The sequence below is a fragment of the Canis lupus genome, chromosome 32 (genome assembly GCF_011100685.1).
Source record: "Canis lupus familiaris isolate Mischka breed German Shepherd chromosome 32, alternate assembly UU_Cfam_GSD_1.0, whole genome shotgun sequence".
Classification (NCBI taxonomy): domain Eukaryota; kingdom Metazoa; phylum Chordata; class Mammalia; order Carnivora; family Canidae; genus Canis; species Canis lupus.
The window spans coordinates 37173246-37190732 of NC_049253.1; the positions used below are offsets into that span (position 1 = coordinate 37173246).

The 17487-nt window shown below is 40.9% G+C and overlaps 1 protein-coding gene across 4 annotated transcripts in view; it reads right to left on the reverse strand.

Annotated features, from left to right (window-relative positions):
• Positions 1-17487, reverse strand: part of ANXA3 (annexin A3) — a 43504-nt gene that overhangs the window by 13269 nt on the left and 12748 nt on the right. For all 4 annotated transcript variants that reach the window (XM_038582340.1, XM_038582338.1, XM_038582339.1 and 1 more), the window contains 5 exons: positions 16518-16605; positions 13557-13651; positions 10674-10787; positions 7586-7676; positions 2313-2392 (listed from right to left, as the gene is read on the reverse strand). In XM_038582340.1, coding sequence (XP_038438268.1) covers positions 2313-2392; positions 7586-7676; positions 10674-10787; positions 13557-13651; positions 16518-16605 — 468 coding nt within the window. The remainder of the gene's footprint in view (positions 1-2312; positions 2393-7585; positions 7677-10673; positions 10788-13556; positions 13652-16517; positions 16606-17487) is intronic.

Genomic DNA, 17487 nt, shown 5'->3' on the forward strand with positions numbered 1-17487 from the left:
AGTGAGCTGAAAACTTAAGTCCACACAAAAACTCGTACATGAACGTTAGCAGTTTTTACTCCTAATTGCCAAAGCTTGGAAAAGACCAAGATGCCTTCAACGGGTGAAACACACCGTCGTATATCCACGCAATGGAATAGTATTCAGTGATAAAAGAAAAAGAGCTATCAAGCCATGAAAGACACTTAGCATATTAATAAATGTAAGAAGCCAATCTGAAGAGGCACCCTGCTCTGTGATTCCCACCATATGACATTCTGGAAAAGGTAAAAAAATAGAGATGGTAAAAAGATCAGTGATTGCCAGGGGTTTTAAAGAAAGAGAAGGATGAAGAGTTGGAGGCCAGGAATTTTAGGGCAGTAAAACTACTCTCTGTGATACTGTAACGGAGGATACATGATATTATACATTTGTCCAAACCCATGAGTGAAACCTAAATGTACCTATATGGACTCTAGTTAACAAGAATGTATCAGTTTTCGTTCACCAATGATAATATGCAATAACGTACTTTCTGCCCCACTTTTCTGGAAATCTAAAAATAAAAGATTGTTATGCTCTTAAAAATAAAGTTTATTAAAAAACAGAGCCCTCGAAGGTTGCCACCAACTCGAATGTGGAGGCCTCAGGAACAAAGTGTGCATCTGTGCTTGTGCACAGACCCTCAGCACATCGTAGAAAGATGAGAGATAGGAAAAGGGAATTGCCTGAATTTTTTTGGAAATTTTTGGTGAACGAAATGTTTGGCTCTAATATGTTTTAAATGCATTTATTCCCATTTTCAAACATTAGCTCCTTGTATGCCTGTCTGGTTTCCACAAGATTTCTTTTCCTTTTCAGAGCTGCCGCCATTCTGCTGTTAGATCGCCTTTTTCTTTCTGTATATATTTTTTATTGGAGTTCGATTTGCCAACATATAGCATAACACCCAGTGTTCATCCCGTCAAGTGCCCCCTTCAGTACCCATCACCCAGTCACCCCAACCCCCCACCCACCTCCCCTTCCACCACCCCTAGTTCGTTTCCCAGAGTTAGGAGTCTTCATGTTCTGTCTCCCTTTCTGATATTTCCCACTCATTTTTTCTCCTTTCCCCCTTATTCCCTTTCACTAGTTTTTATATTCCCCAAATGAATGAGAACATATAATGTTTGTCCTTCTCCGATTGACTTCCTTCACTCAGCATAATACCCTCCAGGTCCATCCACGTTGAAGCAAATGGTGGGTGTCTGTCGTTTCTAAGGGTAGACTGCCTCTGTTCTGTTCCATTGTGCAGCCTGCTCCAGTAAGAAAAATGCCGACCCACTGCTACTACTACTAATAATCACGTTTTATGTGCGAAGTACTGTTTGCACCCACACCCTCAATCTACACAAAACCCCCTGAGGTTGGTACTCTTATTTTAATTTTACAGATGTGAAAACAAAGGTTTTAAGGCTTAAAGTCGTTTGTTCAAACAAAGCTAGTAGGTAGCAGAGGAGCCTGAGAGTTCAGGTCCATTGGATTCTAACCACCTGCCCTGAAGCCCTACTCTCTGCTGCCTCCTATGGGTGTTGTGTGCTTGTGTGCGCGTGCAAATGGGTGTACACTTATGCACATAAACCTCTGAGAGTGTTTGCTTGCCGCAATGCCTCATAAATTTGAGTTTCTGGGCTCAATCTCTAAGGTTTTTACTATTTAAAATAATGAAAACCATATTATGATAAATTGTTTTCTTGTGGCATAATGCCTCACGTTGACAAGTACTATTTCTAGCTTCAGGCCGCGGCCATTGTTGGGATTTTCTCACACATTAAGAGTTGTGTAAATCAGCTGAAAGAAGACAGTGAAATGTGGCTTAAATTACTGCCTCTCTTATACACATCTGTGGTTATACCTCAACCTTGACCTTATCACTTTTATTATAAAGTCATGAACCTCCTGAGAAGGGAGAGCTAGATGTGGCCTCATGTGGTCATATACTGACAAACGGTTTAGCAATTCTTCCAAAGGTAGCAAAGATAAAGTTGCAACAAGTCATTTTTTGTTTATTTTTATTTTTGCAGCTCTTGTTTTTTTTTTTTTAATCCAGAGACTGATACACTCATTTCTGAAGATAATTTTTCCATATCAAGTTTCCTACCTAATATAAATGCTGACAAAAGAAATATATATTCTTTGGAGTCCAGAAATGAAAATGTAAAATGAACAAATTATTTCACGAGGAAAATTGCAATCTCATTGTCTCTGTTTGGTTATTTTTAAACTCCTTAAAAATTTTTTTATCAAGCACACAGCTTATCAGGCAGCTAGGTAATAAAAAAATTAAAACTTACATCTGCCAAAGTCAAAAGAGCTTTCCGGAAATCACCAGATGTTTCAGAACTAATATCATCTCCAAGACTCTTCTTATATACTGAAACCAAATAAGAATAAATTAAGCCTTGACAAACTGGAAAACATTATTACAAAACAGAGAAAAGCGTAAATGTCAACATTGGCAAAGAATGAGTACCTGATAAAATAAATCTTGCTTCTGTTTTTACCCTCCTGGTGCTTTTCTGATATGGATACATTCTTCTCATAACTCTTACTGTCGTGTGTGTTGTGGTAGATGCAGAAGAACAGAAAGAACTGGCATTTTGAATGAAATCATGGTCCACTTTATCTGACAATGGCACTAAAGTACGTGTCATGGAAAAGCCAGGGTGGGCAAGCTGCTGGTTTGCCTTCTCATTACTATGTCCTTCTTCCACAGTAACAGAACACTGTCCTTGAGCAAGACATAATGCCCACAACTTAAGACTGCATTCTCAGCTTCCCGCTTAGCTAGGTACAGCTCCACAATTATGTTCTTGGCAACGAGAGGTAGGCAAGCACACGTGACATTGCCGGGAACTCTCCATAAGGGACAGCCATGTCCCTCCTCCATCCTACTGCCTGGTCGGTAGACTGACTCTTAGAGCTCAGGCAACCACCTTGGATTTGAAGACAAGCACTAGGTCTTAGCAGCAGCATGGAAGGAAGCAAGAAGGGGCATTGAGTCTGAAAGTGTTGGGGAGCTACTATGTCAGACCTAGAATTGCCGGTCTCTGACTTCTTCTACATCTGGGAGAAATACATTTTTATCTTATCTGAGCCACTGTCTGTTTTATGGAACCTAAATTTAATTGTGATGTATACAGCCAGATAGTATTATGTGATACCTCTCAAAAATGAGAAAGGTACCCTAAAATATACTATTTCCCATGACAAATGCCAATTGTGTGTTCACACATTTTAGTACTAACTAGTTGTAGCCTCTCTTGCATAGACTGTATCGTGCAATGTCCATTGATTTTAAATCTCTTTTTGCTCCATCCATGAGGTAGTGATTCACTGACAGCCACTATATGCCTAGATGTAGCTGACACCAGGCAGCTCTTTGAACTCTGCCTGCAACATTCTCAAGAACTCTAACGGTCAGGGGCACCTGGGTGGCTCAGTCGGTTGAGCTTCTGTCTTAGGCTCGGGTCATGTTTCCAGAATCCTGGGAATGAGCCCTGAATCAGGCTCCCTACTCAGTAAGGAGTCTGCTTCTCCTTCTCCCTTGACCTCTCTCCCCTTCTCATGCTCTTTCTCTCTCAAATAAATAAATAAAATCTTAAAAAAAAATAAAACTCTATGTCATATAAATGTCCTTTTAAATCAACATAAGACAATTGTAGAAGGTATGAGATTATTTAATAGCAAGAATTGTGTTGAAATAGAAACTCTTCCAGCATGATTTTAGTCTTTTTTTTTTTTACAAAATCTGTAATTTTTTGAAGCCACTCAAAGAAGCATAATCCATTTTTATACAAATTATTTAAGTAATAACAACACTTAATAGGCATCGTTTTATCTAACAGTTGTGATATTTTATCTATCCATTCTAATTAGAAAATTTTTTTTAAATACTAGAAACAGTTTAGAAATCAGCTATTTAGACTCTATAGTGTCATTGTACTAGACAAGCTACACAAGACACCTGGTCCTTTTATAAAAGCCAAGATGGTAGCCAACTTTGATGGATTTTGTATACATGGGCCACCATTTCACGTTATATGACACCACCACCCTTGCTGTAGCTGACTCCCACTGCATTGGCATCTGACTATAGGTAGCCAGCAGCCTAAGAGGTGACCTAGTAGGAGAATGTCACCCAAAATAATATCTATTAGATGATGTCTTCCTGAGCTCATTGAATCTTCTCTTAGGGAGTGAACCATACAGAAAAGAGACAAAGACAGTACAGTAACAAAGGAGTAAGAATCCAAGGAATAAGGCACAAAACAGAAGCCAAGAATAGCCATAAACCATGGGGGCAAATAAAAGGCTGAGTAGACAAATACCTTGTGGGAGAAGTTACTTGGTGCTGTCAAGAACAGTAGAAGCAGAAAGGGAAAAAAAGGAGTCACTGTAACAGAAACATCAGCATTGGGGCGCCTGGATGGCTCAGTGGTTGAGTATCTGCCTTTAGCTCGGGTCCTGATACTGGAGTCATGGGATCAAGTCCCCCAGGAGCCTGCTCCTCCCTCTGCCTGTGTCTCTGCCTCTCTCTGTGTCTCTCATGAATAAATAAAATCTAAGAAAGAAAGAAAGAAAGAAAGAAAGAAAAGAAAGAAGAAAGAAAGAAAGAAAGAAAGAAAGAAAGAAAGAAAGAAAGAAAGAAAGAAAGAAAGAAAGAAAGATAGATCAGCATAGTGAGCAATGGATGCCTGATGCTGAGGGAGCGACAGGACAAGTGAACCCCTAGGGTAGTGCTGTGTCCTGAATTTCTGTAAAGCTTGGCTACACATGGCTGGGACTATTTCCTTCTTTTGCTTCTTAATTATCATTAATCCCTATTAATCAAAGTAACCTAGGTGCCGGCCCATTCCTATAGCCTTAGAGAGCTTACCTCACACAGATATCAAGGCTGCTGATAACCGAACTATTATCACAGGTCATATTTGCAAAACGACAGTGCTAAATGCTAGAACTTTCACTTGGCTCTTAAGATGACAATCTCAATCTTGAGGCTATTAATTCAATGCATACTTGAATTTATCCCCTACTATTCTGGGCACTGGAGCTACTGCAGCAAGTGAACAAAGCCAGACAAAATTCCTGGCTTCATGGAGCTTACGTCTTAGGGTTGTTTGTATGTAGATGCTGGATCCCAGGAAGCCACCAAGGGGTGGGTCAACTCATGGAGCAGTAACTCTTCTAAGAAACACTAGGAAGTAACAAGGCATCTTGGAATACAGCCACTGGTTCTGACGATTTTTTTACGTGTAAATCTGATTGAACTGAGAAAACCAAATATTTTAAAAACCTACAATGTGCCCATCTGTGGCTATTATTAAGCAATTATCTCATCTACTCCAAAATCAGCCTGTATGCTTTATGGAGCTGGGATTAGGACACTGTAAATTATAATTCTCTTCTGTACCCCCCTCCCCTGCCCCAACTCCCTGCCTGGGCTCCACCACTTGGGGTAGAGGGCGATGGAAGGCAGGAGGAGAGAAGAGCAGGCTAGTTGTTTGCTATTCACAGCAGGCAAAGCGGTGAAGGCCTTTCATCCTGACAGCAGCAGTAGGTTCCGCTCCCAGAATGAGCCAATTAGCACTGGCAGAGAGGGCCCGCTCTAGCCAGATGCAGCCCTTTCGCACAGATCTGAACTCCTCAGAGCCCCTGAGGCAACAACACTGGCAGGGTGGTGCCCCTCCTATGAGCTTCTAGTTTCTGAAAACCCCATCTCCTCTGTTGTCCCAGCCCTGGGATTTGTTGAGACCTCCTGCTGTCCCTGTGTTCCCTTTTCGCTTTTTCGGTTCTCCAAAGGGTGTGTAAACAATTCTCTATATTAAATTCTATTAAAATGCCTAGTGCTCTTTCTGGTTTTATGGCTCCCTGATGAGCACATGAATAAAATAGTCATTTACCTATCATTGAGGCAAGTGAAGGTATTTACCTTCCAATGAGAATTTCTCAAAGTCACCTATTGAACACCCATCCAGGAGGCAGTATATCCCTTTTCTCGACCTCTCCTACTGCAGGACTTCCCTGATACACAAACAGAAACTGTGGCTCCCTTGGGGTGCTTGGGGAAGATTAGAGGACGCTGTTGTTGTATAATGCAGAATTCAGGCTGCTCTTTGTCCCGGTTCCTGGCAGGGAACTTCTAAACCTTGGAATTTCCCAAATAATAGGAGTGTCTTTGTTATTTGTGGAAGGCCCCATGAACCACACCTGAGTTCATGCTAACAGGATGATTCAGGGTAGGGGTTGGTCCCAGAAAGATCAACATGTGTAATTAGAAGGCTTGGGGCCTTGAGCCACGTGATGTCAGCCTAACCTGCAGGGAACAGAGGGGCCTGGAGATGGAGTACAGTTACGTGGCCGGTGATTCAGCCTTGCCTATGTAATGAAACCTCAAAAAAAACTGGATACCAAGGATCAAATGAGTTTCCCCGGTTGGTAATTATAGATCGATGTGCTGGGAGGGAGATGCCTCTTGAGGACACAGCAGCTTTGCATTTGGGACCCTCTCAGACTTCTCCAATGCAGGTCTTCATTTGACTGATCCTGATTGCTATTCTTTAGAGTAAAACAATAATTGTAAGTACGGGTGGCCCTTGAGCAACCGGTGTGAACTGCACAGTCCACCTAAATGTGGATTTTTAAATTTTTCTCTTCCTTTTGATTTTCTAAAAAACATTTTATCTCTCACTTCATTTTAAGAACACAGCGTATAATACATATAAGATACAAAGTGTGTGTTAGTCAACTGTTTATGTTACCAATAAAGCTTCCAGTCAACAGCAGGCTATTAGTAGTTATTGAGGAGTCAAAAGTCATTCGTGGATTTTGAACTATGCAGGGGGTCAGCACCCCTAACCCTTGTGTTGTGCAGGGGTCAACCGTACAGGGCTTTCTTGAATTCTGTGAGTTATGCTAGCAAGCTCTTGAACCCTAAGGAGTGGTGAGAACACCTGACCTTACTATTTGGTCAGAAGGGTACATGGCCTGGGGACCCTGAGCTTGTGGCAGGTGTCTGAAGTGAGACTAGTTCTCCGGGGACTGTGCGGTAACTTGTGGAGTCATGCTAACCCTGGGCAGTCTGTGTCAGTGCTGCAGGGACTTTCTCATTTTCACACAGCTAACAAGCAGACTATTAGGACTTTAGCTAATTATCCTGAATCCACAGGCTTCACACATTCTCTGAATGGCCCGTCTCATTTTCCACACGAAAAATCAAGAGGCTAATCTAAGTGGCTTTTAACATACAGCAATATATAATGACTTGGATCTCTTAACGTGGATGAAAATAGTTGATTGAATTAAGCAGTGATTGCCAAGAGCAAAATCCACTATCGTGGTAATAAGTGCAGAGCGTCAATGCTACTGTTAGGCTGCAGTTTCTGGCTTGGGTCATGTTCAACTTTTCTTGGAAAATCCATAGACCTCAGCCCATTTAAAAATGTATCTTTCATGTCTTGCCTTCCCAAAATGCCTTGTGAAAAAGAGCTTGGTGGATTTCTGGGAAAGGCAACACCAGCTCATCAGTGTGTGCACAGGGGTAAAAGTAAGCAGAAAAGAAAGCCACCTGTGTAGTAGGCTTGGGCAATCTCCTTCATCTGTCTGCTTGTTCTGGTGGTTAAGACTTCAATCAGTGCCTGTTCACTGGTTCCAACTCCCTAAAAAGGAAAAGGAGGTCTATTTTTAGAATACTTAAAAGGCTTAATTTCAGGCATTTCAGCCTTAATATCTTGTTTTATACAGATGAAGTTTTAGTAAATCAGCATAAGGTTGTATATTGCACTCAAGTAGTTTTCTCATTTCTTCATGTTTTCGTATGCAAATAACACAAATCATCTAAGCTGACATAGAAATTTTCGAGATTTCCTACTTTAGCGTGAGAATCAATTCAATAATTGTGGGAAGAAATAGTGTAAAGGGAAAAGCCCATGTCATTTGAGAGCAGATGCAAGCATTCAAACATGCCATTATACTTAGAAAGGGCTCTGCATTTTTTTGAATGAGTTCATCGTTCCTCCAATGCACTAAGTTGGTCAGCAGGTAACATCTTCATACAGGGAGATTTTTAAAGCCTTAATAATGTATGTTATGGGCCTAGTTGGTTTGGGGACTAGTTACCCCAAGCCTTGGTTTATATTGAGATCACTGAATCACACTGCGACTTCAAGCCTTTTACAGTAGGACTTGATCAAAGAAAGTCAATGCAGCTTATGAACTGAGGCTGAATTCTGTCCCTCTGTGGCAGAGGTTCCTAGCTGCCCTCAACATCTCTCCTTTTTAATTAATTAACTAATCCATTCATTTAAAAACAGACTATTTTTTAGGTTAGTTTTAGGTTCACAGCAAAATTGAATGGACCTCATCTCTTACTTTCCTTGTTCAGTAATAGAACCCTCAATTTTTAACTAGCACATAGCTACCCAAATAGATACTGTATTACTCAGCTTCCCTTAGAACCATGTTTATTCATATAACTAAGTGATAATCAATAGAATATATGTAAAGTACCACATACAATTTCTGAGAGTCCTCAAAGAGAGAAAATGAACTCTTCTTTGTCTCTGTCTTTTTAGCTGACTGGGATAAAGATTCAATGCCCAGATCTTGAGTTGCCATCTTTAGCCAACAAGTGCAATCTACAGGTTGAAGATGGTAAAACCTCAAGATTGAAGGAATCTGATTCTCTGATAATGATAGTGCTACGACACCCAGCTCTGGACTGCTTCACTATGGATTTCTTTTGCATAAGAGAGAAATTTTTCTAATCCTTGTTGGTGAATCTAATCCTATGATTACATCTGCTAAACTGTCCCCGACAAGGCAGCCATAGAAATGTGCTGCTCAGATTTCATTTTAAGAGAATCTGCTGCAAATAAGGTAGTTGGTCCATAGACTCCAACTGCCATAGCTTTGGATCTGCCCCACAGTTTGCCAAGAAGTCATGCTCCCTCCAAGCTGCTCTCAGCAAGTTACCGAACATGGAAGAAGTACCAGAGCTGGGTCATTTCTGCCCCACTTGGGACTTCTCCAAAGGGCAATCTTTGCTCAGGAGCTCCCCATTGGCCTGCCACAACTTTCTCAGAGCTCTATATGGAAGCTCTTCCTATCTGAGCCTACTTCCTTCCCTCCCTCTCTCCTTTTATGTGTGTCAGAGACCTGTATTACCATCTGAAGCTTCACCCAACCTATTCTGCTCTGTCTCCTCTTTATCCTTCATAAGATTTCCCCCCGGTAGTCTCTTGTGTATTTCATTCCATCTTGCCATCTGCTTCTTGGGGGCCCATATCTCTTCCAAGGAAGAGAAAGTCCTATCTCTGATAAGGAGTTAGAATACAGCTTATTCCTTGGACCTAGACTCCTTCCTGCCTCTTGTTCTTGTCAACACATTTGTTGAGTACCTACTTCATTGCAGGTTTTCCTCTTGGAACAGAAGATACAGACCAAGACTGATGAGGTTCCCAACTGTGATAGAGATTTGCCTTTTAATTGAATGGACAAAAAAATAAAAAAACAAATAAGTGGGGGGGGGGACAAGCTAACTTTAGATGGTAATAGGTGCAATTAAGAAAATAAAACGGAGTGAATTGATAGAAAATATATGGAGGGAAAACATTCCAGATAGAAAGAACATCATATATAAAGACCTCAAGGTAGGAATAAACTTAGAATGTTCAAGCAGCAGAGAGAAGGCCAGTATAGCTATAGAGTTGAATTGAGGAGAGAGGGAGGAGAGGGTGTGGTGGGCAGTTTAATGGAACTTTACCAACGTGGCTAGGCTTCAATCCTCAGTTATGCAATCAAATACAATCTAGGTGCTGCTATGAAGGTATTTTGTAGATGTAACTAAAATCCATTATTGTCTTTAAGCAAGGGAGATCATATTAGACATTTTAGGTGGGCCCAATTTAGTTAGTTAAAAGGCCTTAAGAGCAGAGCTCAGGCTTCTCTGAAGAAAAAATTCTACTTGTGGGCAGCAGCTCCAGCTTTGCTAAGAGTTCCAGCCTGCCCTTCCTGACAACCTGCCCAACAGATTTTAGATGTGCATAGTAAGATCCTTAATTAGGTAACAAATTTCTTGCAATAAATCTTGGTGAATGGATTCCAGTTGGGCAAAAATAGAGGCAAGGGACCAATGAGGAAGGCACTGATATTGTCCAGTCAAGAGATGGTCGTGGTTGAACTAGAAAGGTAGTAATGGGTTTTGAGAGACACACATACATTTCTGATAGATAGACTTGCAGACATATTTAGAAGAAGAGCAAATGGACTTGCAGATAGATTTGGGGAGCTTTGAAGAGTGAGGGAAAGAAGGGATCAGAGGTAATCCTAGGTTTCTGACCTAAACAATGGGGTGGATGATGGTGCCATTTACTCTCTGTGACAACAAAGTAATAAATTTGACTCTTTGAGTCCAAAACCAAGGAAATGAAATTCGGATAAAGATGATATCCTTTCAGCCCAGGAACATTTGGGCTCAAGGTTCCACAATCGTCCCCCATTTCAGGATTGTTCTACCACTTGGGTAGCACAGCATCAGAATGACATCCAAGTCTATCCTATTTACACCCATATCTCAAGTGTGCACTGGAAGTAAATCATTATTCTTGATGACATAGTCGAATCTTAGGCAGAAATGGTTCATATTGGGCTCATACCTTCATGGATTTCTTCAGCTGTTTTGCATCAAACACAGCTGGAGGAGTCACAAGGGCCACCATAAGTTGCTTAAAGTGGCCAGAGAGATCACCCTTCAAATCATCTTTCAGTTCCTAAAATAAAAAACCCCAAAGAGGAAAGCATGAAGTACTTTTCCTTTTTCTTTCTTTAAAGTCACATCATGAAAGATAAACAAATATATCAATTCAGACAAAAACATGCCAATTCACAGGGAATAGAGAAATGGTGAAATATTTCTAAGCATATCACTGCATTTTGTGATTGCTTCCAAAATGTTCTGTTTTATAGGTTTTTGGAAGGAAAGCCAGTGGAGGAGGTTACACAGGTGCCACAGATAGGAACTGTGTATCAAAATGCAATTCCCAGGCCCCAGATGCTCTCAATACTTGAGTTGGGGTGGAGGAAGAAGAAGAGGAAGAGGAGCCCTATAAATCACACCCAGCTTCATGAGTAGATGCTTCTCAATGACTGCCAAAGAGCCCTGGAGAGAAAAGGGAAGGAAGTACAGTGCCTGGTCACCTGCCTCTGCTAAGTGTGTGAGACCAGGAGTCATCAAAGCAGTTTTCTGGCAACAACAGCAGGGAAAACCGTAAATATAATGGGGCTGGCATTGCTTCTTATTGTCCTTTGTCCCTGTTTCACACATTATATATGTACAGTCCGTTTCCTCTGCTTGAAGGCAGGCAACATGGTTATTTTCAATATTCAAAGGAGCATTATTGAATTATTATTTTTCTTGCTCTTGATTATTTTCAGCTCTGAGACAGAGGCTGGCAGCCTCCCAGATCGCTATGACAATGTGCTACATCCCAACATCTACTATGCCACTGGGGGGCTTGGCGGGGGGCGGCAGGCAAAACAAATGAGATAGAGCCAAGTGTCAATAGTTCTGCTTTCATTACCAGAGGGAGTTTCCTCTCTAAATGCTAAACTCTACTGCCATCTTCCTCAATCCAGGAACTTTCCAGCTGAATCTGACTCCACACATTCTCATTCCATCCCACTGTGAGAAATGGTGTCACCGTTCACCTCATCCTTCCTCCGTATTTGGAAATCCTGAAAGGCCAACGTATCATTCGTGTCCTCTAGACACGAGTGTTGTGTGTTGTCAGGAAGCTTGGCAATTAATTTAATTTGACAGATGTGTATTGGGCATCTGCTCTGAGCTAAGCATTTAAAGGTGAGTGATGATGGGGGGACACAGGGCTAGCTGAGGACAAAGCACACTGACAAGTCCTTGAAACAAGGAGAGTGACATTCCTCTACAGACTCAACTGCCTCGATGTTCATACTTTGCTAAGGGCAGAAGGCAATCTTAGCCAGACCCCCAGGACCTGTAAGACTACTTTAACATATAAAAATTCCTTTAGAAATTTCCCCTTAACTCTAAACGCCCAAGACATGTGTTGACAATCATCCTCCAAGCACATGGCCCACCGGTACACATCTGAAGGGTCTCGTGACTCAGGCTTTATTAGACGGTAATAAGTGACCTTTCCCCAACAATGCTGGTCCCCTCAAGGCCCTGGAAACCTTGCTTCCAGAATTCCTTAGAGAGTACGCTATCCCCAAGCCCCTCCCGCTCCCAGGTGTATAATCAGCCACCCCTCACAGGCCCCGGACAGCAGCTCTTCCTGCCCACGGGTCCTGTCCCCAGGCTTTCATAAAACCACCATTTTGCACCAAAGACGTCTCAAGAATTCTTTCTTGGTCATCGGCTCCGGACCTCAGACCTCACTCCACCAAACCTCACCTATATTCCAAAACTTTATCAAGTGAGACACAGTCTTTACTCCTAGGATATTATGCCCTAATAGGAAAACCAAAAAACCAAAAACACTGTCTCGGTTCTCACCTGGTCTCAACAGCCTGACTGCTTTCTGTTACCACTCTTTCCCCTCCACAGTTTGTGAGCCACAGAAGTTAAAATAATCTTTCAAAAATGTAAATCAGTTTCTAGTACTCCCTTGCTTACAGACTTCCAATGATTCCCTATCATTCTTGGAATAAAACCTAAACTCTGTACGAAGACCCCATGGCCCAGCATAGTCTAACCCTCTCCAACCCCATCTCTTCCATCTACTCCCCTTAGGCTCTGTACTCCTGCCATATTAGAAGTCTGTCTGTTTTTTACATATTCTCAGCTTGTTTTTGCCTCAGGGGTTTTGCATGTGCTGTGCCTTCTGTCTGAAATGCTCTTCCCCGAGATCCAGAGTGATACTCGACTCCTCACACAGAATAGTTTATTACTGAACAAATATACCATGTGGAAAAACCACAAACGTTCTTGCACAGTTCTTGTATAGTTTCTGCTACTTAGTAAATTTTCATTTGCTGAATAAATCAAATCTACAACTACAAAGGTATTTTAAAGTCAGAAGAGAAATCAAAGATGATCTAAGACAGGGTCTATCAGATAATTGGCCAGATAATTCTTTTGCTGTGTGGTCCATCTTGTGCATCACAGGATCTTTAGCAGTATCCCTGACCTCCCCCCACTGATTCCAAAAACATCCCCCCCTCTCTCTCTCTCTCTCGCTCCAGGTGTGATAATCAAAGATATTGCCAAATATCCCTTGGGGAGCAGAATCATTCCAGTTTAAAGCCACTGGTCTAGGACAACCCTCCTTATTCAACAGGTGAAAAAATTAAGGCCTAGGCAGATCAAATAACATGAGCAAGCCCATTCAGCCTGTTAAGGGCCAAACCAGGACTCAAACTCCAGGCTACTGACTGGATACACAAGGTACTTTCTGTTATACTCGGCCTGAAACAAAAGATCCGTGGGTGTAATCACGCAGGAGCATCCCTGACCCATAGTGATTAGCTCTTTACTGGCTGTTATGTTAATCAAATTGTACCTTCCCATATGCTGCTTGATATTCCCGAACAATCAGCTGGCGCTGTGCATTCGTCCTTTCAGTCAGAATGCTGATGAGCGTTTTCTCTTCGGTTCCTAAATGAAACGAAAGTGATTTTACTCACCATCAACCCAAAGATGCTTAATATCTGTTGTGAACAAAAGAAAACGTGATGAATCGTTTGAAACCAATGCACAGAGGAAGGGAAGAATTTGGGTTGAATTCATTCTCCTTCTCTTTCCTCTGTCACTCGTCTCTCATTCTATGTTCCCTTATCAATGACATCACTACAGATACAGTCATCTAACCAAAACTCCTGGCTGTCATCCTGTACTCCTTTCTTTTCTTCCCTCCCTACATTGTAGCAATCATCTGCATTTCTTGAATCTGTCCTTGTCTCTGCCCCTGTGTACACATCGTATTTCACCGAGAAACTTCAACAGCCTCCTGATTTGGCCACCTTACAATTCATATCATACATTACTGCCTCACTAAATTCTCTAAAATGTGCCTGATCATGTCAGTCCCTTGGCTGAAATCCTAATGGCTCTCTATAACCTTCAGGATGAAGCTCGAGCCCCTTAGCTCATACACCTGCTCATCAGGGGCTAGCTCCTGCCTTAAGTCTCTGTTCTAATTTTCTACCCCTTCTCTGCATCTGTATGCCCTTTGCCCCTAGACTTCAACAGTAACTACTACTACTGGCAGCTGCATGAAGTTTGCATGCTAGGAGGTTTTTCACCTCTTAGTTTTGTACATGCTCAAGACCAAAAATTAAAACAAGCTGCCTCATGGTTCAGAGACTGGATCTGACACATCCCTAATGCAAATACCATTATGACACCTGGCTCTGGACTGAGAACACATCAGTAATGGGCCTCATAAGCATCTCAAATCAGGTCTGCAACCCAAAATGCAAAAGTTTGTGAAGAAACATAATATTAAGAAAAGAAATAGAATGTAAGACTATTATTTCATTCAATTTGACATTAGCCTCATGGAACAGTCTACTCAACATTGAGCATAAGTAGGGAAGGCATAGAGATAAATGAAGAAATAACTGCCATTTAAAGACAGAAAAATATAAACCCAAACAGACAGAAATAAGAGAATATTATACTGATATAAAACCCCTAAGAGTATATTTCATGGAATTGACAAACTGACCCTAAAATTCAGAGTGGAGGGCAAAGGGCCAAGAAAAGCTTTCCTCTTGCTAGACACTAATCATAAAATTAGAATAGTAATTATGACAATGTGGTATTGAGACAGGATAGGCAAACAGACCAATGGAGCATAACAGAGCAGAAACATAGAGAAACTTTCAAGATGAAAGCAGCATTACAAATCAGTGTGCAAAAGATGTGTTATTTGATAAATTGTGCTGGGACAATCAACTGGCCACAGGAGATAAAATAAAATTAGATACCTTTAAATAACTTACACAAGCATTAATTCCAGGTAGACTGAAAATCTCAAAGTGAAAATTAAGATTGTAAAACTTTGGGGAGAAAATACAGGAGAATATCTTTATGAGCTCATTACAAAAAAAATACATAGGAAAAATACTGGCAAATCTGATTTCACTGAAATTTAAAATTTCTATGCAATATAAGTCATATAACCAATGTTAAAAGAAAAACACAGACTGGGAGAAGATATTTTCATGGATTGTAATTTTTTTTTACATTTGTACCCAGAATTTGCAAAAAACAATCTTGCCAATCATGAAGAAGACAATCCAAGATATGAAGACATAATTCACTGAAGGAGCAAATGAACAAGAAAGGAGGAGACTGCCGTATCAGTCACGGTGGATAAGGAGGAGAGAGGAAGCAAACACACATACAGGATGAGATACAACTGTAGACCTACTCAACTGGGAATCAGAATAGTGTGACCTTAGCAAGTACTGGTGAGAATAGGGAGCAAGGGTAAGTCTCATGTACTGTCGGGAGGAATGCTCACTTGCATAGTCATTTCAGACAGCAGTTTGGCAAAATTTCTAGTTAATTTGAAGGTGGACACCTTCAACCTAGAAATTCCATTTGTTATATTCTAAAGAAATGCTAGCAAACAACAAGACATAAGCAGAAATGTTCAATGCAGCATTTTTATATAATAGAAAAAATTGTAGGCAATTTACATGTTCCATCAATATCCCATCTTATAATAACTCAATAGACTACTATGAAAGTAAAGTTAATGAAATATAGCTAAACAGAGCAACATGGAAAAATTTCAAAAACAAAATGTTAAGGGATAAAAAGAAGTTGCAGAAGAACGTCCTTACAACACACAGTATCATTCCAGTTTATACTGTTAGAGACCGTGCAAAACAATATGTACGTACACATGTAGTTAAGGAACTAAAAGTTTAAAAAAAAAAAAAAAGGAACTAAAAGTTTCATGGGAATAAACTCTACTTTAGGATGGTGTTTTATCCCTAGGAAATGGGGTGGGAAAGAGGTCCAGGAAGAATCAGCAGGAATGTTATCTATAATAATTTATTATGATGATCACTCCTGTTGGTACCAGTGATGGTGATATACTATTTCATAGGAAGTAAAACGTGGGAAATATTAAGATTTAATAAAACTCGGTGCCTTATGCATTTTTCCTCCTTATTTCACAATTTTTATTTATTTATTTTTTAGAGGGGGTCAAGGAGGGGCAGAGGGTGAGGAAGAGAGAATCTTAAGCAGGTTCCACATCCAGTGTGGAGCCTGACACAGGGCTTGATCTCAAGACCCCAAGCTCATGACCTGAGCTGAAATCAAGACTCAGATGCTTAATCCAATGAGCCACCCAGGCACCCCACTACTTCACAGTTTTTAAAAGTCCCTTATAATTTCTCTAGTCAAGTAAGCCAACTTGGGCAAACTGAACCAATGCGCTTTTAAATTCTAATTTTCCTGATTTGCTTCAACATGAAGAGAGGAATTGCGAAGCAGTACTCACCAATTCCTCTGATTGCTTTGCGAATGGCTTCAGCATCCACTGATGGGCTGAAGCCCGGGTAATCGTGCATTGTCCCTCGGTGTCCACCCTGGAAGGAAATATTTGAAAGTGCCACTAGTTCGAAATGACCTCTTGGTTGGCATTTGCACATGCATGCTAGAAGCACAACCCATAATTTGTGACATTTTCTTTCCCTTAAGGAGTCAAGGTTCAAGAGACTCTCCTGTTCCCAGACATGCAGGCAATATGACATTTGCCACATATACAAAGAGGCCTCTCCTTCCCCCCTCTTGTGTAACAAATTAGAAATACAAAACATTTATTCTCTAAAGCAATAAATTGTGTTAATCCCAGTGACTCTGAAGAATATTTGTTTTAAAGAGGCATCTACATGAAAGCAATTAGAAAGCGAGAATTTCCTGTATCATTGTTTTCAAGTGATAACTCAAAGCTCTTCACTGCACTTCACACAGAAGCAACTGCGGTTTACAGACTTCAGGATGGTTTTTTTTTTTTTTTTTTTTTAGGATGTTTTAGTTAATGCTGACCATTGTCCTTAGGGAACCCTACACCAAAGGATCCACAATGAAAACCCCATTAGGACTGCCTGTTCTTGAGCTTTGTTTAACAGGTGTGCAGCTGCGGCTGATAAATTCCCTTTTGAAAGCTCCGTTGACATAGATCTTCAGGAACAGTATGGAAATGAAAAGTGCCATGATACTAATTTTAAACACACAAATTAGTAACATGTCAGTAAGCTGGGAAAGACCATCTTATGAAGAATAAAATATCTCAAAACTGGTTAGGAAACTATAGAACAACCACAAAGGTGCTGAGACAAATACAAGTGAACATGAATTCCCCCCCCCCCCCCCGCGTGCCCCAGTGAACATGAATTTATACGGCATTTCCTACTCTTGGAATAAGAACATGTTTCTACAGTAATATTGTTTTCTTTCTAAACTGATTT